The sequence below is a fragment of the Leopardus geoffroyi genome, chromosome B1 (genome assembly GCF_018350155.1).
Source record: "Leopardus geoffroyi isolate Oge1 chromosome B1, O.geoffroyi_Oge1_pat1.0, whole genome shotgun sequence".
Taxonomy (NCBI): Eukaryota; Metazoa; Chordata; class Mammalia; order Carnivora; family Felidae; genus Leopardus; species Leopardus geoffroyi.
Window position 1 is genome coordinate 80,181,386 of NC_059327.1, and position 27,105 is coordinate 80,208,490.

The 27,105-nt window shown below is 35.4% G+C and overlaps 1 protein-coding gene across 7 annotated transcripts in view; it reads left to right on the plus strand.

Annotated features, from left to right (window-relative positions):
• The window catches only part of TTC29 (tetratricopeptide repeat domain 29), a 411,408-nt gene that overhangs the window by 191,942 nt on the left and 192,361 nt on the right, over positions 1–27,105 (plus strand). For all 7 annotated transcript variants that reach the window (XM_045466298.1, XM_045466315.1, XM_045466278.1 and 4 more), the window contains 2 exons: positions 20,196–20,419; positions 25,848–26,033. In XM_045466298.1, coding sequence (XP_045322254.1) covers positions 20,196–20,419; positions 25,848–26,033 — 410 coding nt within the window. The remainder of the gene's footprint in view (positions 1–20,195; positions 20,420–25,847; positions 26,034–27,105) is intronic.

The window sequence follows — 27,105 nt, forward strand, 5'->3', positions numbered from 1 at the left end:
GAGAGACAGAGTGTGAATGGGGGAGGGGCAGAGAGAAAGGGAGACAGAATCCAGAGCAGGCTCCAGGCTCTGAGCTGTCAGCACAGAGCGTGACGCGGGGCTCAAACCCACAAACTACGAGATCATGACCTGAGCTGAAGCCAGATGCCCAACCAACTGAGCCACCCAGGCATCCCAGAAATGGTTTGGCTTAGAATATATTTAGGTGATAGGGAGATTAGAACTTACCAACAGAATGAGTGTGGAATTGAGTAAAGGAAGTAATCAAAGATGATGACTTCTGAACTCAACTGAGCAACTGGGACAATGTCTTAGTCATTGCTGAGTCTCTAGTACCTATAATAGTACCCAGCACATGGTAGGCACTCAATTAGTATTTTTTAACTAAGGCCAACCACACTTCAGTCTATGCAATCTCTACCATTCCCACTTTGAAATTTATTATTTGCCAAAATAATAATGACTAATATTGGGCACTTAGTATATTTAAAATACTGTTCTGGGGCGCCTGGGTGGCGCAGTCGGTTAAGCGTCCGACTTCAGCCAGGTCATGATCTCGCGGTCCGTGAGTTCAAGCCCCGCGTCAGGCTCTGGGCTGATGGCTCAGATCCTGGAGCCTGTTTCCGATTCTGTGTCTCCCTCTCTCTCTGCCCCTCCCCCGTTCATGCTCTGTCTCTCTCTGTCCCAAAAAAAATAAATAAAAAACGTTGAAAAAAAAAATTAAAAAAAAAATACTGTTCCAAGTACCTCACATGTATTCATCCATTTAATCATAGAAAAATCGTTGTTAATTCCATTTACAGCTAAGGAAATTGAAGCACAGATATATTAGGTAACTTACCCATAGTTACACAGCAAATAAATGCAAGAGTGGGAATTTGAACCTATTCAGTCTGGTTCCAGAACCCATCCTCAAATCATTACACTATTCTGTCTTTGGATTTACTTAGGTCATCATTAAACCATGTTCTGTCTCATCTCCCAACTTGAGTGTACTGCCATTCCCTTATCCTAGAATGCTTTTTTCCCCTTATCATTTCATGGCTAACGCTTACTCATTCTTAAATGACTTCACTATATGCTGTAACCTTGCTACTATAATACCTGTAATAAAACCTACTATAAAACCTGTAATACCCAGAACTGTTCCCATCATGGCACTTACAGCATTGCATTGTCATTGCTACTTTCTTTCTTCTACTAGACTACAAGCTTCAAGAAGGCTGGAGTCATGGCTTCTTTGCTCTCATGTGCAACCTTCGTACTTGTGCAGTGCTTGGCTTATAGGTGTTTAGAGGATGGATGCGTGATGATCTTTTATCCCTTCATGGCCTTGTATATGTGCTTTGCCTGAAATGGCTTTCTCCTTCCTCCTTGCCTGTGTACTTGGTAAACTTCTGTTTTCCACCTAACTGTTTCTTGCTCTTTGAGGCTCCTGTAGAGCCATCCTCAACCATATGGTAGAGTTCAGAGCTCCTGCTTGAAGTCTCTTAGTATCCATTGGCGATCATGTACGTGTAGGGTTTTTTCCTTCTTGATTAACAGTTAACAAACTAGAGACTCTGACCCTTTGTGGATATGGTTATGACCCACTGGTTTGGGGATCATGAGTAGCATTTTCGAAATGAAAGAGAGTGTAGTAAAACAGAATAGAAAAGAGTACATTGCATAGAGTGAGGCTAAATATTGGGAGGCTACCAGCAGATGCACCAGAGCATGGATTCTAAAACAAGACACCCTGGACTCAAAACTCAACTGTATGCTTACAAACAAAATAACTGGTTGACCTTGGCCAAGTTATTTAACCTTTCTGCATCTCAGTTCCCCCATGTGAAAAAACAGGGATACTAATGGAAGGGATGGATGGCTCATGGAATGGTTACAAGGACTAATTAAATTAATATTTATAAAGAGATGAGAACATTTTGAGGATTAATGCATTTCAACACTTGTTTCATACGCATGCATGTATAAAATATATATGTGCATGTACTGAACTGCTGTGTAAAATGTCTTTCCTGCTGTGAATTGCCATAAGGAAAGGACTCTGCTGTAGGCTTAGAGTTCTTTGAAAGCAGGGATTGTATTTCATTCTCCTTTAAGAGTCTTCTGACTTACATAAAGTAACACTTTATTTCTTGTTTTCTTTCTAGAAAAGACTGAAGAAACTTAAAGTTAACATTTTATATTATACATCTGTCAGATTATAAATAGAAAATGAGAGGTAAATAAAGGAAAAGTGTGGACATACGCTGCCCACTAGAGTCAATATAGTTTCCCTGAGGGAACATTAAGTTTCACTCTGAACTTTTGGGCAGGTTGGGCAAAAGGGGAGATGTGATGGACTATAAAATTCTCATTTCCTGATGAAAGGAAACCTATCAGTTCTTCAAGAGGGACAAGCTTTTTTCCTGATTCTAAATTCCAAAGGAAAGTTATCACATGGACTTGTATAGGAAAAATGGGGCAACAAAAAAGAACTTTGCACACCTAATGAACAATAAAAAGGGCATTCAGACAGCTTGTCGTAAATATTACATCCCTTCACTAGGTTTTATTTCAGGCAAGATAGGAACAGGTAGGATATATTAAATGAATACTGTGTGCTGGTCTTTGTTTAAAGTGATCCTCACCATAACTCTGTGAAGAATTGTTGTTACTCCCAGAGACCAAGGCATAGAGAGGTTGAGTAATTTGGCCAAAGTGATCTAATGTTACACAGAAGCAGAAGCAATGAGATAGAAAAAAAAGAGGTTCATAGAGACAAAGGAATGAATGAGCTAGAAAGAACATGGACCAGACCTACATCAGAGATCAGATTTCGAAGCACCTCCTGAATTCTGAGTATTACTTTGGATCTAGAACCTTCCTTAGGGTTCACCTCATAAGGACTAGTCATTCTTTAATCCTAATTCAGATTTCCATAAAATATCCTTAAACTTATCTGAAAAAAATTCTCTTATCCCACAACCAGAATAGCCAAAGAAATATGTTGCCAAACATGGGATTTACCTTAAAAGTTAACTCAGCTTGTGTTTTTTTCCATTTCAAGATCAAGATCAAGATAGATGTTGAGGGGCGCCTGGGTGGCTCAGTCGGTTGAGCAGCAGACTTCGGCTCAGGTCACGATCTCACGGTCCGTGAGTTCGAGCCCTGCGTCGGGCTCTGTGCTGACAGCCTGGAGCCTGTTTCGGATTCTGTGTCTCCCTCTGTCTGACCCTCCCCCGTTCATGCTCTGTCTCTCTCTGTCTCAAAAATAAATAAACGTTAAAAAAAAAAATTAAAAAAAAAAAAGATAGATGTTAAATACATTTCCTTCCTATATTTGAAATGACCACATACAAGTACAGAAGGTAGTAAAATCTTAATAACATGATGAAAAAGGAGGGGCGAAAAAGAGATTCCAAGATTTTAAGAAATACATTTTTAGAAAGCAGATGGAATATTACCAGGGGTAAAAACTGCCCTTTCGTAATGATAAAAGGAGTTGGCTTATCAAGAAAACATAATACTAAATGTTTGTGCTCCAAATGACAGGACTTCAAAATACATAAAAACAGATAGAAAAGGAGAAACACAAAGGTCCATAATTTTAGTTGGAAATCCCAACACCGCTCTCTCAATAATTGATAGAACAATCAGTAAGAGTATTCAAGACTTGAACAATACCATCAGCCAACTTAAATAATTGACATTTACAGAACATTCCACCAAATGACAGCAGAACACACATTTTTTTCAGTGCACCTGGAACACTTAATCAAAGGAGATGATATTCTGAGCCATAAAACATTTTGAATATATTTAAAAATATTTAAATCCTAAAAATTATTTTTGCCTTACAACAATGGAATTAAATTAGAAATAAAAGCAGAAAGGTTCTGGAAAATCCCCATAAGTTAGGAAACCAGGCAACATACTTTGAACTAGCCCATGGAACAAAGAAGACATTGCAAGGGAAATTAGAAAACACAGTAAAACCTTGGATTGCAAGTAACTTATTCTGCAAGCGTACCACAAGATGAGCAAACATTTCTAATAAATTTAACTTGATAAACGAGCGATGTCTTGCAATATGAGTAGCATGTGACACCGAATGTCACATGATCACAACTGAGCCATTGGTTCTTGAACTGCTTTGCTATACGAGTGCTTTGGATTACAAGCATGTTTCCGGAACTACTTGTGTTTGCAAACCAAGGTTTTATGTACTTCTAACCAAATGAAAAGAAAATGTGGCATATCAAAATATATGGGATACAGCTGAGGCAGTGCTGAAAGGGAAGTTTCTAGCATTTTAAAATTCTTATTATATTAGAAAGTTAGAAATGTCCAAAATCAGTGCCCTAAGCTTTCATTTTAAAAAACTGAGAAAAGAAAACAAATTAAACTGAAAGTCAAGGAAAGAAATATTAAGATAACAGAGAAATAGAGAAAATCAATGAAACTAAAAACTGGTTCTTTGAAAAGATCAGCTAAAATTGATCTTCTAGTCAGATTGATCAGAGAAAAAAGAAGACACAAATTACCCATTTCAGAAATGAAAGAGGGAATGTATCACTATAGCTTACACAAATATTAAAATGCTAATTAGATAATGAACCGTATGCTGATAAATGCAACTTCTATGGAATGGCTGAATTTCTTGAGAGACACTGCCAAAGTTTACTTAAGTAGAAATAGGTAACAGAATAGGTTTATATCTGTTAAATGTTTATATCTGTTTGTATCTGTTAAAGAATTCATAGCTTAAAAACTTCCCCCAGGGTCACCTAGGTGGCTCAGGCAGTTAAGTGTCTGGCTCTTGATTTCAGCTCAGGTCATGATCTCATGGATTATGAGATCAAGTCTGGCACTGGGCTCTGTGCTGACAGTGTGGAGCCTGCTTGGGATTCTCTTTCCTTCTCTCTCTCCCCCTCCCCCACTGGGGCTGTCTCCCTCAAAATACATAAACACTGGGGGAAAAAAAAAACTTCCTACACAGAAAATTCCAGGCCCATAATGGCTTCACTGGTGAATTCTACTGAGTAGTTTAGGATGAAATAAGGAGCACCTGGGTGGCTTAGTTGGTTGTGCGTCCTGACTTCAGCTCAGGTCATGATCTTGCAGTTCATGAGTTCAAGCCCCACAGTGCGCTCACGGCCATCAGTACAGAGCCTGCTTCAGATCCTCTGTTCCTCTCTCTCTCTGCCCCTCCCCTGCTTGCACTCTCTTAAAAATAAACAAAGAGGAAGAAATAATAACAATTTAGTACAAACTCTTCAAGAAAATAGAAGAAGAGGAAACAATTCTCAACTTACTCTCTGGGACTGGCATTATCCTGCTTTCAATACCAGAAAAAGTCATTACATAAAAAGAAAACCACAGAATAACATCCCTCATGAACATAGGTGCAAAACATTTTAAAGAAAAGTGGCAGTTGACCAGAGCTCCTGTCAGAAAGCTGGTGCACAATGCAAAGTCCTTTTCATTTGGCATTGGTGCAAGGTGTAGCCTGCTGGTGCTTTCCTGCCCTATGCACCAAAGAATGAAACCAGCAACACAGTCACACTACCAAAGTTAAGAACTCTGGAACTTCATTATTATGAGCAGACAAATATCTTCTGATATTTGAGAAAATATCACAGTACAAAAGAAAAAAAAAGATTAACAAAGATTATGTTTGTAAAGGTGTGAGATATAGAACATTAGTCCAGAGGGTAAATATTTATCCAAGAGAAAGAGAGAGGAGCAAGTGGAGAGAATGAATGATAACAGCCATATAGATGTAGATTTCATAGATACACATTACCAAGATAAAGAATTCATTTTTTAGTTTCTACTTTTCTTAATTATGAATGAGTTTTGAATTTACTAATTAACTTTCTAGCATCTAATGAGATTATCATACAGTTACTAGATTTTGTAATTTTGAACCATTTTTGAAATTCTGGGAAAAACTATTCACTATGATTTTTATTTGCTAAGGGTTCTTTTCTGAGAGGAGAGGGAGAGAATTTTGCATGATATTAACCTATTCTTTCCTTTTGCTGAATTTTTGGGATTTTGAAAAATGAACTAAATAATTTTTTTTTACCTTTTTCTATGCTCTGGAACATTTCCTATGAGATGGGAATTTCTTATTTATTGAGAGTAGTTTGATAGAACTCCCCTCTATGAAAGCAAATAGTTTTCTCCTTTGGTGGGAGAAGGGTCAGGGGGAAGAGAATAGATCTATCGTAAATTGGTCTTCTAAGTCTTCTCCAGCAAACTGATAATTGGTATTTTGATGTTTTATATAAGTATCTATTTTATGTGGGTTATTATATTTAGCATGATAAAGTTTATCATGATATTTTCTAATAATGTTTAAATCTCTTTTATATCTTTAAAAACATTATATCTTGGAGATGGTATGAAGGTAATGGTGGCAAATAACATCGGCTCTAAAATTAGACTGCTGGGGTTGATATCCCAGCTCCACCATTCACAGGGTGTATGATCTTCAACTCATTAATTAAACTCTTTGTGCCATAGTTTCCTCATCTGTAAAATGGAGGTAATCATCATCATTATCATCATCATCATCATCATCCATCTCATTAAAAATACTGTAAGGTTTTAAAAAGGTAATTCATGTAAATAAAGTATTGAGAACATTGGCCCGTTGTAAGTATACAATAAAAGTTAGCCATTACTATAATTGTAATTAGAAGCTGTATTACTTTTTTCATTCCTGGCACAATTTTGGAGACTTCCTTATTTTTGTTTTTCTCGATTATACTTGCAAAGATTTATTTGTCTTTTCACATAATCAGTTTTTTTGTTTTATGGATCAGCTTTTTGGTTTTCTATTAATTTATACATTTACCTCTAGTATTTCCTTCTCTGTCCTTTATTTTACTTCATGTCATTGTTGATTTTATTAAGATTTCTTTTCTAGAATCCTGATTCAAAAGCTAGCTTCTTCACTTGTTTCAGTGCTCTTGTTTTCTAACAAATACATTTAAATTATAAATTTCTTTTTGAACAGTACGATGACATCTCCTTCAGGATTTGATATTTAGTGTTTTTATTTTGTTTCAGTTCTAAATATGTGAACAATTTCTATAGTGGTTTTCCCTTTAGGCAATGAATACATTAGAAATACATTTGTAAATTTGCAGATGAATAGTTTTTGTTTGTTTGTTTGTGAGGGGAGAAATGCAAGGTTGGGGAGTGAATCTTGTGCTCAGTATATGGGCTGTGTATATCAGTTTATAAAATTTCCCAAATGGCCAGTACATGGTCAATTTTTATAAGTATTCCTTGTATATTTGAAAAATAAATATATATTCTCTATTTATTTGGTAGACATTTCCATACAGAAAACCCTAACGGAAACTAATAATTAGATTGAGCCTGTTACTTCAACCAAGCTACAAAATTGTTATTCAAATCCTTTTTTCCTTGACTTTATTTGTAATTTTCTGAAAAAAAAATGCATTAAAATCAATTCCCCCTTATTCTGTTCATTTTGAAGCTGTGTTATTAGGTGTATTGTCTCCTAATTGCTCTATATCTCAGTAAATCAATCTATTTATGAGTTTCTGTTCTTAGTATGCCCCTTTAATTTTTTATGCCTAAATTCTATTTTGTTTGATATTAATAATGTTGTAACAGCTTTCTCTTTGTTGGCATTTGCATTATAATATGAAAATACAAAAGAAACAAATGACATGTTCTCTATCTCAAGGAAGTTATAATCACTACTCTATGTACATTTTGCCTACTGTTTTTAAAGTTTGAATTCAAGGCTCTTTTATTTTACTTCTGACAAATACTTCTTTTGTTCCTACAATATTCTTATCGATGCACATCTTTGATTGGATGTTCTCTATGCACTTAGTTATTACAAGTAGAAATTTTCTAAATGTTCGAGATAGCTACGATAAAATTAACACAACACTCAGCAAAATAAAATATTACAGATGTTGTCTGACGAAAGCATCAAATTGATCAATTTGCTTTTTGTTTTTATTAATTTAGTTTTTCCTAATGTATGTTTTGGAAGTTTGATCATTTGTATATAGAACCTATGAGAAATCCCCGGTCTCATTGTTCCCCTGTGCAATATATACCTCCTTTGTAACGGTAATTAAGGAGCATACACTTCACATGGCTACTTCACATGGCTTACATTGTGGTGGTTATTTTTAAGTATTCAAGCTTGAAAGGGCAAAATCGATCCTTTTTTTTGAAACAGGGAAAATTAAAACATCAAAATGTGATATATAATTACTATGTTAAATAGTGAAAAACAAACTATTCCACAGTAGAAATTTAACAGTGCAAAGAATTGAGGTCATCTGCTGGCCTAAAATAGAACTTAACATTTCTCTTCACTTAAATTTATTGCATATTTCTTATTCAAGAAATATAGAATGACAGAGCAGTCATGAGCCTAATAATCATTTGGTTTAATATTTTTTCTTTTATCAAAAAAAGGCAAAACAGTGTAGTTAATGGAACATCAACGGATAGTTTGTAAAGAAATTCTATAAAGGTATATATTTTCTTCTCATGACAAAATATCATCACCACACTAGAAGAAATGTCATAATAAGAGAAATTTAAATGCAAGTTTTATTATTTACCCTTACTCTATCTTCCATTACATTGCTGGAAAGAGCATGAGTAATGTTTTGTTTTCATTTTTAATTTATGTGACTTTCCCTTTGTAATTTAAACATCAGTTACATTTTTTTTAGATACTTGTCATGTTTATAGCCCAATGTATAATATTTTTCTTACCATCATTTTAATAACTAAGTAAGTATTACAAAGGAATATGTATTTGGAAGGAACAGCATTAGAATATATATGATAAAGCTATAGGTGGAAAGAATTGATTGGTTTACTTTTCCCAAAGAAACCTCCTCATGCAGTTGTTTAATGTGAAAGGTTTTTTCTTGAAAAGGTTAAAAAAGTTCTAATCAACTTTTGTACATTATGTAGAACTTCATTTTCTAAACTCTGCAAAAGAAAGTTTCATATTTAATGGGAAATCATGAATTATTCCATTTATTATCTACTTCCTCCTTTCAAAGACATGATCTGGATAAAAGGCGGGGTGAATAATTTCAAAAAAATACAATACATTTTTAATGGGAAGGTGCAAACTACAGATTCTCATGACTATTAGCAAGTGTAGAGGAAACAGAATTTTACTTGCAAAACTCGTCAAACTCTTGCAAAGATAAAATGTATGACATACTTTAGTAAAAAAAGAACACAGTGAACTTAAGTTTTCTTTTTAATGCAACTTGTTGTTTTTACTAAGTTTTGTTATGTTCTTCAGCTTCACATTTTTATTAAAAGTTGATTATTTCACTCAACTTATATGGAAAATTGATAGTTCTTTAATTTATAAAGATGAAAAGCTGTAAGAAAAAGTTTAAATTATATTATTGGAGACAAAATTTCCCAAATAATAGAATATTAAAAATTTTAGAGAACAATCACAAGATTATGTTTCAAAAAACAGAGTGACTATTATATTGCGTGGGGTTTTATTTTATTTTAATGAAAATTTGTAAATAGTAATATAGACAAAAATGTGGAGTTAATGAGCTAGCATGATCATGTTTATACATGTTTGTAATCCATTGCTTGTAATCATTAGCATGAAGCTTACTTTTTGTTTTTCTCTTCTTTTTCTTGTTTATTATTGTTATATTAGGACACAGACTATAATAATTATGTTACTTGCTCAGATTTCTTTTTTTATCATTGTGACTCAATCCCAAACCTAAGATTATTTTCAGGCTTTATTTTTCAGCTCGTGGTTAATTGATTTTCCTTTAGTTGAAAGTTACAGTGCAATTTAAAAGAAAAGAACAAAAATACATGACTGCCTCATTTAGCCAAAAGTGTTTGGACTCAGCTGTGATACTGTGAAAATACCTTCCCTGAAAATTCTTCTTAAATGATGACACTCATTTCCTACCTTTCCATGTATAATCTTTAGCTTAACCCTTCCATTTGTAAATAAGTTTAAATTTCTCATCTTAGAAGTTTACAAGTAATAGGACCGTTTTAAACATGACGTAATTAGCCTCTCCTATAGAGCTTGCTTTCTTCTAGCTCTTTTCCACTGAACTTCTGAAGAAGAACTTTTTATAATGTGGTTAAGTTCAAGAGTTTTCCAGTAGAGAAAATCTTTCCGTAAAGAAAATGTGTGTTACAGCTACATGGGTAAATTTTTTTGATAATACCTTATATTGACTGACAAATAGTTGCTTCATTCCTGATTGATGACAATCTCTGTACTCCAGATATTTGATTGCATTGGAATCACTTGAGTAAATAATTTTTAATAGGAAATAGACACAAAAAATTCCTGTATATCATTAAGGGAATTTTTTAAAGCTATTGTAACATTGAAGTCTGCACTGTACTAAATAACCACAGCTTTTCTCTGATCTCGGGTAGCAATCACTAGGAAAAATACCATTTGATTAACGTTTTTGATCTAACAAAAAGTTACTGCCTTTTATGCTAAATACCAGTTCTTACATAATTGCTAAATATCAGTTCGTACGTAATTGAGCCTGAGAAATAATCTCTATTCTACATTCTACACTAATATCCCATGTATCCTGAAATAAAATCACCGATATTGAAGTGAATTTTTATTGTGTTCTCGGCAGAATTCTTTGCTGACCAAATTTTTAAATATTTTATTTTATGTTGATGTATGTTAATAATAGTGCTATTTGGAAAATATAGGCTAAACTTTATTTCTTAGTTGTTATTAGATTTTTAAAAAAATAATTAAAGGTTGAACTTGGGTTAAATAGTTTCTTCCAAATGGCATTTTTCACTTTGTACACATATCCTTTAACTGTTGGCAGTCTGACTATGGTTTCTGTGATTATTAATAGATAAAAATGTGTATTTTCTAAAAATACGAAGCACAACTTGCCTGTGTAGCAGTTTCAAATTTAGTAAACTTGTAATTGTTTAGAAAATCACAAAAAATTCTGTCCCATAACTTCTTGGGGGCAGATTTTATTTATTTATTCTTAAGTTATCAAATAAGTCCATCTATCTAAAATGATTCTAAATCTAAACTGAAAAAAAATCCTGCCAAATTAATATTTATGTTTTGACTTATTGATAACATTTTTAGGATGATTAGTTTTTTCAATTTATACAACTAAAGGTGGTATCACATTTATTTGGATAGCGATTCTAATCGCTAAACCGTGTAAACATGCATTTGTGGTGTTTCTTTAAAATGAAGCTAACATGTTATGTATTTCAATCTTTGTTAGGAGACTTTATATATTTTATATAAATTTATAATATATTGTTATTTATTATAAATAAATTTATAAATAATATACATTTATTAAATTTTATATACATTTATGTAAAATTATACTTATATTGTATAACAATATAAGTATTGCACAATAGATATACCTTCAAAATTAGTTTTAGATTTTCTGTTAAAGAAATACGACCAATACATTTCACAAAGAAAATCATTATTGTTAAAAAGGCTTACATTAAAATTCCTGTGACATGACTAGTCAAAACTGCAATAATATTATTACAGAAGTTATTTTCTTTATTGAAATATATGTTAAAACTGTACATAAGCTGCAATGATTGTATTATCTTTATTATATGTTCATTTTTATTTGAGGAAGTTTTCCAGAAATATTTAGGAGAAATTAATAACAGTGTTCATTTTAATGACTAATTCTACTTTTAATTACTAATTATAATAAACGGTGCTCGATTCAGCAGCACATATACTAATTATAATAAACGATAATAAGCAATAGATTTTTTTGTTTCAAGTATAACAAATTCTACTTTTTGAGATGTTGACATGTAAATAATTCAAGTAAGTCATAAAGAAAATAAGCAGTGATTATCAAGTTATTTATGATTAAATGGATATACTGAGATGCAAAATGAATTTGCTTTAGAGAAACTATCGTATCAAAAGTGCTTTTTATGTACATTTTATTTGGATTCATAAAAATGCCTCATTAAATTTGTATATGTTTATCTCTAAAATATATTTCTAATTTTTCCAGACATGAGAACTGAATAGGTTGAAAACTGTTCATCTGTGATATGCCACCTGTCCTATTTACATTTTTAACAGTTGAGTATTTGTTAACTGATCTCATAGACAGCTACATATTTTGCTGTTTCCAGATGGATGAGATAGAATACCATGCATAACTTTACATTTATCTTCTTTGAATGTCACCTTATTTACATATCAATTAAAATAATATCTGTATTAAGATGGATAATGAAAGTTATCAAATTTACATGCTGTAACTGCAGTTTGCTAAATTTCCAGTAGATGCCCCCAGAGACCAGTCAACTCATTGGAAATCCTTTAAATTTAAAAAGAGCCTTTTTCATATTGAAACATTTTTTTTCTTGTTATATTTTGAAGTACATGGAAAATAATTAAATGTCCTAAAGGTTCCAACTCTCCAATGGTTATTACATAAAAATATATATGAATGATTTTAGTCTATTTCTTAATTAGCGTTAGTTCTCACTCTTACTACTGTGACTAACAATTGTTAAAAGCCTAAATTAGTGTAAAATTAAGAGAATACTTTCAGTTGTCATTGTAATTTTATATGCTTTTAAGTCATTTTAAATATAATTGATATTTTTTCATTCTAACTTCTCTCTTTACCTATATTTATATGGCTAGGGGAATGGCATATCTTTGTTTTAGCTTTTCGGGAAAATTTTATTCTTTTCACAAAAAACTATAAAACACACCCAAATTATATGGTTTTTATCAGTGTGAGTATGTCAAAAAATACATATTTTCTCCATTCAAACTATATGTAATGTCTACCTACACTGAAAAGTATGGGTAAGAATAGTGACTCACTTTATTCCGTGGAAATTATATTAACTGAAGCTATTTAAGTATTAATTTAAGAGTCAGTGTAATTATCCCGTAGGTGATTCCAATAACATTTATTCCTACAATACGAATGTAAGACTGTTATAACTGACACATAGATAACCCACTAGTGACTTATAAATATTAACTTAATGGAATAAAAGTATTATCCTGACTTTTGATTAGATATTACACATCTTCTAGGTTTATCTTTGTCAGATTAAATAAAATTTTTATGATCTTGTTTTAAATTATGATTTTTTTTATTAAACTGGTTTTGAAATATTTTACAGAATATGAAGCTTCACCTTGATACAGTATTTGAGTTTGTCCTATGAAAAAAATGTTAAATATATTAGTCATATATTTGAGTAGTTGATAATTGTTTTGATTTTGAAAGCCCATCTGATAACTAATATAAATACCTATGGGTTAAGAGAAATAAAAGAAGTTGTCATATATATTCATTCCATTTATTCATGTTGTTCAGATTTGTAGAAGTATGTGCTTTTTATCCTTTTATATGTTTGTCCTTCTCAGTGTTTTTCTTTATTAGACTTCATATATCCTTGAGTGACAATCATATCTATTTAATTTGCTTTGCATGGGTGCTACTGTCTACTTACTCATTTTAAGGAAGGGGATTCTGTGGGAGGGTCACATAATGACACTAATCTCTTTTCCTAGTCCAGCAGAAACATGGATTAACAAGGACAAAGGCAATGGCTTTCATATTTGAGGGTTACATTATAATTGTCCAATAATGACAAATTCCTAAACAATCAATGCAAATAAACAAAAAACAATGTGTAGAGGAAGAAAAGGAGAAGAAAACCCAACAAATTTAAAGCAATAAGAGAGAGCATGGTAAAGTGCAAAAATATAGAATTCATACTCAGAAACCTGGATGTGAATTCCAGTTCTGCCCCTTATTAGTTTGTATGGCTTTGTCACTTACATGGCAAATCACATCCTCACCGAAGACAGTTTCTTTATCTGTGAAAATGGAAGTATTACTTTGTAGAGTTACTGTGTGTTAGAAATTGTGTCTACAGTGTCTAACATATTGTAGGTAGTTTATAAAATAGTAGCTGCTCAGAATGTTTTAAAGCAGAATTTTAAAATGATAGAATATCTCCATGGCTGTTTAACAGAAAGCTCCCCATCTCTCAGCATCTCCACACATTCAGCTATGAAGTTCTGTCAAAGTGTTCAGTTTTACTTTCTGTAAATTTACAGATTTTTTTTTAATCTTAGGATCTTTTAGGGCAATTTTTACGTACGTTCAAAATGCACAGTATCTCTTTTGAAGAATGGCTTTAAATCGTAATAAGTCCATATTAAATGGATGGCCACTTAATTCCGTTCCTAAATTCATTCTTCTCCAGCTGCATCCCTCAGTCCGGTGCAACCTTAGGTGTCTGCAGTGGTAGATACCTTCCTCAGGGTAGAGATTTATAGAGTCCAGTGAAAGTAACGACTTCTGCTACTGTGAGTGGCATATTCTCTGTCAGGGAAACTCTTCTCAAACTCCATAATATCAAATCTCTACATAAATTTTACCAGAATTCTCAATTTCCCCCCAGCGTAGTGACTTTTTAGGTCAAAGAGATATTTCTTCTTCTGATTCTTGCAAAGAATATATTTTAATTTAGACTAATATTTGTTCTAATATGCAGACGAAACCAAAGACTGATAACATTGTGTCCAAATGAATAACAAAATAATGAATTGGAATTGTTTATATTTCTATTTGTGTTTAGAAAAATTTTCTTTCCATAAAGCAAGTCAACTTTAACTATGATTCTGTTATGAAATATGAAACCTGAGAAGTCCAAATATCATAGTGAAATTGACATACTTTTTTTCAGGTAGTCAGTTCATTTTAATAAAAGAAAATTATTTTGGTTAAAAGAAATAATTTGCAAGGCACCTGGGTGGCTCATTCAGTTAAGCATCCAACTCTCATGGTTCCTGAGTTTGAGCCCTGCATCGGGCTTCACGCTGATAGCAGGGAGCCTGCTTGGGATTCTCTGTCTCCCTGTCCCTCTGCCCCTTGCGTGCACTCTCTCTCTCTCTCTCTCTCAAAAATAAATAAATTTAAAAAAAAGAAAGAATTTGCATTAACTATGAAGATTTAAATAGGAACTAATTTAGTAAATCACTAACTGCTCGTTCTTGCTCTCAAATTAATAATGAAGCTTTAACAACGACCTACATGTATAGATGCATGTATATGCGCACATGAATTTGTATATAAATAGAAATGATAATCAGCATAGTTATATATGCATTTTAAAATACATCTCTATTTGAAATCTCTCTTGCAAAGAATGGTCTTTTAAAAAAAGTTACCAGAGGGGCACCTGGGTGTCTCAGTCAGTTGAGTGTCTGACTTTGGCTCAGGTCATGATCTCACCGTTCATGGGTTCAAGCCCCACATTGAGCTCTGTGCTGACAGCTCAGAGCCTGGAGCCTGCTTCAGATTCTGTGTCTCCCTCTCTCTTTGCCCTTCCCCTGCTCGTGCTCTGTCTCTCCTTCTCAAAAATAAACAAACATTAGAAAAAAAGTACCACAGGCAACAGAAACTGATTCTGACTAAATAAAGTAGAAACAATTTTATTGGGAAGGATATTAGGTAACAAGCTGAATTTAGGGAGAGCCCAGCTCATATGAAAAGGACAAGACCTGAGACCCTTGATAGGATCTTGGTAGCGAGAACTACTTGAGACTCTTGTCAGGATATCAAGTTGACTGAGCTCCAGAAACCTTCTAACCGTTTGTGTTTTTCTTGCCCCAAGATTCAGAATTATGGGAGAGGAACTGGTTTGCTTAGTTTGGGTCACTGATCCACCCCTTGGTTAGAGAGTCTTTACAATCAAGTCCCACCAAGATGACACACAGTGTGAGAATGGTCATCTTCAAAAGTGTTTGGAGTACTGCTACCTGTGGAAATGGAGCTAGGTGTTGGGTGACCAAAGCCAACCAAAACACCCTCACCTTCCAGGTGAAGGAAACAAGTCCTGCAGGGTGATTTTCTGCATTTTTGTCCCAGCTGAGATTAGAATGTGGATAGCCTCCTGGCTTGTGTTTATTTTTATTGTTTAAAGTCAATATTCTATTTTTTATTTATTTACAACTTTCTTCTCTTCCAAGGCATAACCATCAAAGATGACAGCGCTTGTTTGAAGCAAGGTTAGATTTTTAGCCCCTCAGATCTTGTCCTCAGATCTCCTATATTCCCCCACAACCTGTCTCCATTTGGAGGTACTACTTGGATATCCTTTCAGCCTTCTTCTCACTTAAGTTATCTGAATCCAATCTCATTATCTTCCCCCAAACCTGTTCATCCTTTTGTGTTCTCTTCTCTAGCAAATAACCAATTACCTATTGCCCAGCCTCAAAACCTGGTGTCCTCCTAGGTCTTCCTTTTCCTCCTCCCCCAACACCCCCTCAGTCACCAAGGAATTGATATTTTTATCTCCTAAATATGTGTTGAACCCACCTACTTCTATCCATTCCCCCTGCCTTTCCTTTGGTCCAGCCCCTGTGACCTCTCCTTTCCAAGACCACCAGATTCTTCCATATCTTTGCCCTGCTCCCAGTTCTACCCTCCTCCTGGCCATTCTCTTGGATCAGGTGCAAATTTCAGAGTCACAAGCTCGAAGATGCTAAATTGAAAGCTTAATTTTTTTTATAACAATTTTAATTCCTGGCTGCGAGCCTTGATCTTCCCTAGTGTAAAAATCCAGTCTTGTTCTTCTCAGGTAATGTGAGTCCAATTCAGTGATTTCTCAGGTTATTCAAGATTCTGACACCTTGTCCCCTCACCCTGTTTTCTCATATAGAAACAACACAGTGCTGGAGCAGGGTAGAGAGGAGGAGAGTTGCCAGATTTAGCAAATAATAATATAGGATATATACTTCAATTTGAGTTTCAAAAAAATTAGTATAAATATGTCCTATGCAATGTTTGGAACATACTAATACTAAAAAAATATTCATTGTTTATCTGATATTCAAATTTAACTGGGCATCCTGCCCAGTTTCATCTGGCAACTCCAGGGCTGGGGGTTTGTCAGTATTTACTTTCAGATCTTAATCTAAGACCTTACTATAGACACTGAATATCCTTCTCTAGTATCTGTTTCTTCATTCTTCTTTGCCAACAAAACTACAGTTTTGCTTGGGAGAGCAATGTGTCTAAGAACAGGCAGAATTTTAGTTTTTCCAGTCTCCTTGCAGCAAGGGGTGGCCATGGCGAATGGGACCAAAGTAAGAATTTACTAGCAGTTACAGGAATGCTTTTGGTGTTCCCAGTAATAGGGAAAGACATATCTGGTGCCACCCATCTCCCCATTCTTTTTGCCTTGAAGATGGACACAATATCTGAAGCTATAACAACCATCCAGTGACCAGCAGGGGACAAGCATGAGGGAAAGAATAAGATAATTCCAGGTGCATTGACCTTGCCAGGCCACTGAACCAAGGCCATCAGATGCCTACTTTTAGGCATCTTTTGCTGAGAGAAATGGAGATCTCTAGTTTTAAAGGTACTATGAAACAAGTTCTCTTGCTTGTAGTTGAATGCATTCCAAACCTATGGGGTTGTATACACGTGTCCATCTCTCACGCATTCAATCCATCCTTTTCTGTCAGATTTGGAAATATGCTGACCTGACTCCTTTGATAGCTCCCTAAGGCTTCTTATTCTCAGCGTTATAGCTGTGTCCTCCTTCAGCCCCCAGTGGGCGGCCATACAAGAACATTTTAGCACACCTTCCCTCATTGTGGCCAGTGACATTGTGACAGATATACCAGCCCTCTATTTCCATTAACTGTTGTGTCATACATGGAGCCCACTAGATGACTATGGCATTTCACCCATACCATTCAGGAGCTGTGGGAAATTATAGTGGCTGGTTCTGAGAAATCCAATACAGTGACTTTTGGTATACCTTGTGTGGGGCAGGTAGAAGGAGGGGAGAGAGAGGACATGGCCTTTGCAGCATTTCACTGCTCCTCCTTCATACTATCTTCCTTTGTCTTGACAAGAGGGCAGAAACAAACAAAAATCTGTTACTTCTTTTCTCTTCCCTATGTCATACGTTTTTGGTCTCCTACAACATGGGGGCCTTTGACCTTGTGGCCTAGGAATGTGGCTTCCTTATTTTCTTTATGGATGAGTCCTATTAAACAGGTGCTGTATATCTATCTGGATGCCAGAGCGGGGAGGATAACAGCTCAGCTGGAACACTCCTTCCGGGTGATTTTTCTAAACTGTAATCTTATGTAGTCATTTCCCTAACTGGGACCCTTCAATGGCTCTAACTCACTCTTCGATTGGAGTCCACACTTCTTACCATGGCTTTGAGGTCCTGTCTTTTCTTTAAAAGCTACTCTCTCACCACTCCTCTCTTCACCTTTCTTTATACCTAAGCTTATACCTTACTTATACTGAGTAAGAAATTCTTGGTGGATGGCATATGGGCTGTTTTTTTCTTTTTGCTTTTGTTTTTTAATTCTTTAGATGAATCTACTGCATATCCAGGAGTTGAGAACCAGTAGTGCAGGACTTTACATGTATCTGAGCATCTTCACATACATAATCTTTTTTTTTACAAGTGGGGGAGAGGCAGAGAGAGAGGGAGACACAGAATCTGTAGCAGGCTCCAGGCTCTGAGCTGTCAGCACAGAGCCTGACACGGGGCTTGAACTCACAAACCTCGAGATCATGACCTGAGCCGAAGTCAGACGCTCAAGCAGCTGAGCCACACAGGCACCCCTACATAATTTAATTTTGTTCTTAGAAGAATCCTGTGATATAGGTACGGCATAGATTGATACACACATTTTACAAACGAGATGAAATGAGGTACACGGAGCGGTAGAACTGGGCCCAACCTTCAGTAATCTGACTAATTCGAGGCTGTCTCCACTCCACCCTGAAATTTTTATTACTAGTAGTATCACATTGTGTCAGTTGTTCTAAATATTTAACTGGCTCCTAATTTTTAAAAAATGTAATGTAATATAATTAGTAGCTATATGATTTGTCCTCTGATTGCTCATTAAGTGGAATAAAAGCTGCCACACAGCTGTTGTCCCATAACTCTGTTTATTTCCTGTATCACACTTTTCATCATCTGAAATGATTTATCATTTCCTATTTACTTGTTGGTTGTGTTCTCCCACTAGAATACAAACTTCACAAGGAGACTGAACCCACTTGGTCTAGAACAGTGCCTTCTACCTAGAAAATTTAATAGCTATCTGTTAAATAAATTGAGTATTCATTTGTCACTTTATCTCCTTGTATATGATTTATCACTAAATTAGAAGTGAATTATTAATCTAAAAAATCATTAACTTAATCCTCACTGAAAATATTTTTAAATGTATTTATTAATAGATTTTAATAAACATTTTCTAACCAAACATCCAAGCATGAGTGAATGAACGAATGAAGGAACTTCCATAACTTACAATGAAGCCACATAATATAGAGTGCCTTTTTGACATTAAATGGCATATTTAATTTTTGCTTGGCATGTTGAATTTTTTGTTTTGTTTTACTGGGAGGCTAGTATATCAAGTACTTTTGGATCTTGCAATTGCTACAGTCTGCATGTGTTCCCCCAAATTCATATGTTGAAATCCTAACTCCCAAAGGTGATGGTGTTAGTAATTGAGGTCTTTGGGAGGTACTTAGGTCATGAAGGCTCTGCCCTCATGAATGGGATTAGTGCCTTATTAAAAAAAAAAAAAAGAAAGAAAAAGTCTCCAGAGAGATCCCTAACCCTTCCACTATGTAAGGACACAGTGAGAAGGCACCAACCATGAACAAGGAAGAGGGCCCTCACCAGGAGGCGACCATGCTGGTGACTTGATCTTGAAATTCCAGCCTCTAGAACTGTGAGCAATATATTTCTGTTGTTTATAAGCTACTCAGTCACTAGTATTTTGTTCTAGCAGCCAGAATGGACTGACATCAGTCAACTAGTTTATTTGTCCCTATCAAACAGAGCTCAGCTCTGGAACTGCTATATTTATAAGGTAATTTTATTAAAATCACTACATTTGGGTAGCTCCTGGCATCTTTCATTAAACTGAAGTTGTTCAATTATAAGCATGTGAGGCAAAGATAGTTTTCAGCTTTCACTGAGGGGAAAAAAAAAGGCGGCACATTTCAACCTTTAATCTTTAGAGAAGAAAAACACTGCATGGATTTAAAGGATTAAAATCATGTTCTGAGTGTTGGGTTTCTTCTTCCCAGTTACCGGAACTCGTACAAGAAGAACATTTGTGTGGACATGCTGCGAGACGGTTATCACAAGTCCTTTACCGAGCTCTTCGCCCTGATGGAGAAGTGGGATGCCCTGCAGGAGGCTGCAAGAGTTAAGTCCCTTTTCTGGTTGCAGAGACCCCTGGAGGAGCAGCCTGATAAGCTGGGTCACTTCTACCACCACCTGACCAGGGCTGAGGCGGCTGAACGGAAAGGTGAGTGGAGGGACTGTGGGCAGCAGTGCTGCGGGAGCTGGAGCAGTGAGCCCGAGGGAGGATTGCAGAGTGTTTCATGTCTGAATTGAAACCATTAAGACACCTTAGCACAGTGCATTCTAGACATCTGAGCATCTTTATGGAATACATGATAGGGGAACGCAGAATCACAAGCTGCCCAGACACAGGGGCATCCTGCTGATGTCATTTCAAGCAGGAAAGACAATGCATGCATCGCACCTAAAAACACCGCCACAATGTTCCAATGTATTAAAATCTTTTGTATCATGAATTACAAATCTTTCCATGGTTTTTAAAATATATAATCTGAATAGAGACTTTTACTAAGAGTTTCATTCTTTCAAAGAGTATTATAACTTGAAAATTTATATTCATTTTCTATTATTTATATAATAGAATTTGAAGATCTTACCAACAAGTCCTACAGATTTCAATCGGAGAATTTTTATTAGTGAATAGTGGGAAGATATGAAAAGCCTGCAATTCACAATTATAAATAAAATTGTTAATTTTATATTTTCCATCACATCATTTGTAGTAAATTCCTTTTCTTGTATCTGAAAATTTTCCCAAAAGTCAATGTTTCATCTAGTGAATAAAATATTTTGATCTCCACTGTAATTATACTCATATTGTTGTCATGAGCCTTCCCTAGTTACATATTAGGAATTGGTCATTTTATATAATCAAAGAAAGGAAATCCTAGATCCTAGAAGTCAGCATATAAATTTGGTGATCTAAATTATTTTTTTCTTCAACTTCTTGTGTGAAAATATCATAGGACTGAAAGAGAGAAGCTCAGGCCCCAACAATGCCTATATTTTACTTCAGGCCTTTCTATGAGAAAATACAGTATTAGGGGGACACCTGGGTGGCTCAGTCAGTTAAGCATCTGTCTTCAGCTCAGGTCATAATCTCAAAGTTCATGAATTTGAGTCCTGCATTGGGCTCTGTGCTAACAGCTCAGAGCCTGGAGCCTGCTTTGGATTCTGTGTTTCCCTGTTTCTCTGCCCCTCCCCAGCTCCTGCTCTGTCTCTGTCTCTATCTCTGTCTCTCTCTCTCTCTCTGTCAAAAATAAACATTGAAAAAATTCTTTAAAGAAAGTCGAGTATTACACAACTTTCCACAACTGTACCAATGACAGTGGGGAAAATTAATGGGGGCATGGTAACAGTATTAGAGGGATAGCAGAAGTCTTTCAGCCTCTACAGTGCAGTTAATACATGTTTCCTATCAGGTTGTGTGACCTGACTTACAAATATGAGATACACGAAAATTGTAACAAGTGAATGTGTGTGTGTGTGTGCGCATGAATGTGCGTGTGTGTTTGTATGTGTGTGTGAGTACAGGAGGCAGATATTTGTATTCTGAAAAATGCTTAGCTGCAGGATTAACTTTTTAATTTTTTTTTAAGTTTGTTTGAGAGTGAGTGCAAGCAGGGGAGGAGCAGAGAGAGAGAGAGAATCTTAAGCAGGCTCTGCATTGTCAGTGCAAAGCCCTTTGCAGGGCTGGAACCTACAAACCATGAGATCATGACCTGAGCCAAAATCAAGAGCCAGATATTTAACTGACTGAGCCACTCAGATGCCCCACAGGATTCACTTTAAAAATAGAATCCTCTGGTGAATTTTAAAATATGACATCTAATTTCTCAAGAAATTAACTATTATAAATAAAAAATGCTTTGTAAAAAACTTACATTCTCGTTTCAGCTCCAAATTCTGAAGTATATTTGCACTGAAAATAGAATTGAGCAAGATAAAAATTTCCCACTAGTCGTTTTTTCAAGTTGAATTCATCACATTCGCTAAGTGTTTTAAATAGAGGCTTTCATCTGAGTTAGCATAAATATGAGCCCCATACATCACTTGTTATAAAAAAGTGTCATAATTATGAGAAACTTGTCATAAAGCATTTTGTAATTATAAAGAAACTAAATTGCTAAGTAGTCTATTTTAATGTAGAAAACATTAATTTACAATTTTTTATTAAATAAAAGTAAACATTTAAAGAAAACTGTTTCTTGGGGTGCCTGGGTGGCTCAGTTAGTGGAGCGTCTGGCTCTTGATTTTGGCTCAGGTCAGGATCTCACCTTTCGTGGGTTAAAGCCCCAGAGCCAACTCTGCACTGACAGTATGGAGCATGCTTGGGATTCTCTCTCTTTCCCTCTATCTGTCCCCACCCCCTCAAAGTAAATAAATAAACCTAAAAAAAACAAATTTCTCCAATCCCAAAAATTAACAAAGTCCAAACTTTATAGTAATCAATACCTTATACACATGATATTAATAAAGAAAAGAAATATTTTCTTTACTGGTTGGTTTTATCATATATTCATAGCAACTAAGCTGTATTTGTTAAAGAAATAAAATTACCTCTTGCTCAGGTTATCTTGTTCAAAAATGCAGTGGCTTTTGCCTGGTTGAAATATAGAAAATTAAGATTATAGCAAAGAATATTGTTGGAAATACCTCAGTTGAAGAACTTGTGAATATTTGTATACTTTTAAAAAATTGTGTTAATTATTTTCACATTTACTACATAAGCTTTATCGAGGAAAAATTGTGATACAAGTTAAGAACATCCCAGAAAATGGGAAAGGGGATATACTCATTCACTCTTATTAATTTGAATTAATCTTAAATCTTAAAACATGCACACATGCAAACATACACACACACTTAATCTAGAATGTAAAAATTTGTTAGTGGTGTCTCAGGATTCCATCTTATATGGTCATAAGACATATATGGAATCTGAAACAATTATCCTGAAGTAGCATTATCTCTGAGCATTCTCATTGCTTCTCATTGGAAAGACTATCACTCTAGGACCACAATGAAGTTCATTTAATCAAAGCTATAGCACTAACAATTGTCATCTTGGGCCAGTTCTGTCTCTTGAGACTTACAGAACAGGAACCTAGAGTTATTTAAATTATTCTGCAAAACACCACTTGCTGGTTTATAGCAAAAAGTGTTTAAAGTAAGCTAGTCATTTCTTTTTGGATTATTTTCCATTTGTTAAAGTGCTTTTATTTTTTGTCCCTAATAACATTTCTTATATTACCCATTATTGTAAATCATCTCTGTACCATCTATAATGTTATGATTAGGGCCTTGTGCCCCATGGGGCTGGAGAAGAGATGGCAATAATGGTAATGGGCAACTGAATCAATAGATAATTCAAACATTATTTACACTTGACTTTAAATTATTGTTAAGGGTTAAGCAGTTATTTTTTTCTAATAACATTTATTTAAGATACCCAAATATGTTCTATACAAGCAGAGTCCCACAGGATGTTTACAGGTTTTATGTAAAGCAAAACAAAAATAATTATCTGATGAAATAAGTTTGAGAAACACCAGATGAATTAACGTTGACATTAAGGAGGCTGTTTATTGCAGGACTTACCAGAGCCTTTAATATGCTGATGTATACCGTGTGGTTCACTAAAAGAGGGAAATTAGCAACTGTATTTTCCACATTTATTTCATCATGGAATCTCCTTTTTAGATAGCACAGTGAATACTTGTCTAAATAATAAACCAACAGTAAAAATGTTTTTCATCTTATAAATGTCTACTGACAATTCAAATAAGCAGTCTACAAGCAAGGAGATAAGGCTGCTTAGAATGTAAAGGGTACAGCCCATATATTTGGATTGTCCAAAGATTCAAAACTTAAATATATCCCTTTATACTTAATACTATGAAAAATTTTGCATTTTTTAATAAAAAAAATAGTTTAACTGATAGTGGTCTTTATTTTTTTTTAATTTTTTAAATGTTTATTTTTGAGAGAGACACACACACAGAGTATGAGTAGGGGAGGGGCAGAGAGAGAGAGGGAGACACAGAATCAGAAGCAGGATCCAGACTCTGAGCTGTCAACACAGAGCCTGATGCACACTGGAACTTACCAACCTCAAGATCAGACCTGAGCTAAAGCTGGCCACGTAAAATGACTGAGCCACCCAGAGGCCCCTGACAAGTGTCTTTAAATATGGAATCTTGATAGCTTATATAACTCATTCTAAAAAGAAAAAAGAAAAAAGTATGAAATTTTGGAAATGTTTTTCTATTGAGGTGTGATTACTGAAAAACAAATTATTTTGGGATCATTTTTTTTTCATGAAAGCTCTTTATAGAACTTTTTAAAAATGGAAGATATGGAACGCTTTATAGACTTTATAAAATAGCTCTCTAATCACTAAAGATGACAAAGAATATAAAATATTATAGGTGCCCCCTGGGTGGCTCGGTCGGTTGGTTAAGCGGCTGACTTCCGCCCAGGTCATGATCTCGCGGTCGGTGAGTTCCAGACCCTGGTCGGGGTCTGTGCTGACAGCTCGGAGCCTGGAGCCTGATTTGGAGTCTGTGTACCCCCCGCCCCTCCCCCACTTGTGCTCTGTCTTGCTCTGTCTCTCAAAAATAAATAAATGTTAAATAAATAAATAAAATATTATAAAACAGACTTTAGTGCTTTGTTCACATTAGGTAGAAGGTTCACAATGCAAAGACAAAACATAAGCGAAGTCAGTTCTGCGATGAGAGTATTTGTTTTTGTTTTTGTTTTTGTTTTTTAATTTATTTATTTATTTTGAGAGAGAGAGAGCAATAGAGCACGCAAGGGAGGGCAGAGAGAGGGAGAGAAAATCCCAAGCAGGCTCTGTGCTGTTTTCAACCAAAAGGGTATTTCAATTTCTAATATATTCTTTTAGTTTTTTTATTATTTTTTAATGTTTATTTTGGAGAGAGAGAGAGACAGAGTGCGGGGGCGGGGGGGGGGGTGGTGGCGGGGCGCAGAGGGAGAGGGAGACACAGAAACCAAAGCAGGCTCCAGGCTCTGAGCTGTCAGCACAGAGCGGACAGCAGCCTCAACCCCACAGACCGGGAGATCATGATCTGAGCCGAAATCCCACACCTGACCGGTGGAGCCACCCAGGCACCCCTATTTTTTTATTTTGAAGAGAGAGAGGGCGTGAGTGAGTGAGGAGCAGAGAGAGAGGGAGAGAAAGAGAATCCCACGCAGGCTCCACACTTTCAGCGCTGAGCTCACCCAGGCAGGGCCTGAGTTAAGGATGTGGGGCTGGAACTCACCAACAGTGAGATCATGACGGGGCCGCTGAGGTTGGATGCTTAACTTCCTGGGCTACGCAGGTGCCCCTTTCTAACATCTTCTAAGTTTTCAAAAAGGTTTTTGTTGTATTTTTGGAGTGCACATCTTCGATGTAACTATTTTAGTGGTTAAAATACATGAACTTAAGTTTGCATTTCCATTTTTAAAATAGCTAATCATGCTTTTAAGGAAAAATAAAAAATAAATGTCACTAAGTTGGTTTAACATTTGAAGGGGCAAGCCGTGAGACATTTTTCTAATGCAGTTTATGTTTTTGTTTGAAGAATACTTTGAAGATGTCTATAACAACTTGTATGCACTGGCCTGTTACTTCAGTAATTCTGAAGACAAATGGGTAAGGAACCACTTCTATGAACGATGTTTTAAGATTGCTCAACGGATCAAAATTGACGGTGGGAAGAAAGAAGCCGAGGCGCATGCGCACATGGGACTTCTCTTCGAGGAAGAGGGTGAGTGGTCATTTGTCAGGCTGTCCTGGGTGCTTTGGAGGATTCAGAGTCCAGGCAACCAGAAAGCACGTGGGGATTGAGAAAAAGACCTGAGGCGTTAGTATAAGCGTGTAAGTTATTGAGATTAAAAAGCAAAGGTGTGTGACTTATGGATTCACCTTAAGTATTCCTTGCAGTCATACTCTACCCAAGCGCTCAGGCTAGAGTTCCCAGCAGCAGCAGCACAGAGAAAAATCATCCTCCCGTCTCCATCCACATATATCCGTCAGTGCCACTTGCTGTATGGTTTTGAATTTCTTACCATTCTTAAGTCCTCTATTCATTTTAACTTGATTTCCCCTGTATGAAAATGGGAATAAAGGAACGCATGCTTCGTGATTTTCCTAATGCCACACGTCCCTTACAAAGGGGACCAAAAAAATACCTCTATAATTTAGATATTGCCCCATTGTGATTTATAACAACTTCTGAAGGAAAAGTCCTTTAAAAGTAACTTCATGCTTAATGATGTTATCTTAAGACAAGACTGAAACAACAACAACAAAAATCATCTAAGCCTATTTTGTATGATGGCTTACTAAAGGATGCAAATAGAAATTTAAGAATTAAAATTGGGGCGCCTGGGTGGCGCAGTCGGTTAAGCGTCCGACTTCAGCCAGGTCACGATCTCGCGGTCCGTGAGTTCGAGCCCCGCGTCGGGCTCTGGGCTGATGGCTCAGAGCCTGGAGCCTGTTTCCGATTCTGTGTCTCCCTCTCTCTCTGCCCCTCCCCCGTTCATGCTCTGTCTCTCTCTGTCCCAAAAATAAAAATAAAAACTTTGAAAAAAAAAAAATTTAAAAAAGAATTAAAATTATGGAAGGAATGGTGGGTAGATAATATGCAAAGAAAATATATGAAAAGATATGAATAATCCTATTTCTTTTCCCAAAAAACTGTCTAATTTTCCACAAAGATTTTGACTTTGGCCAAACAGTTAAATTAGAAAATATTTATTATTTTGTAGCTAGGACTGTATAGGACTTGGAGAAAGATTTAAAAAAAAAAAGTTTTTGTGCTTCAGGAAATGACACGT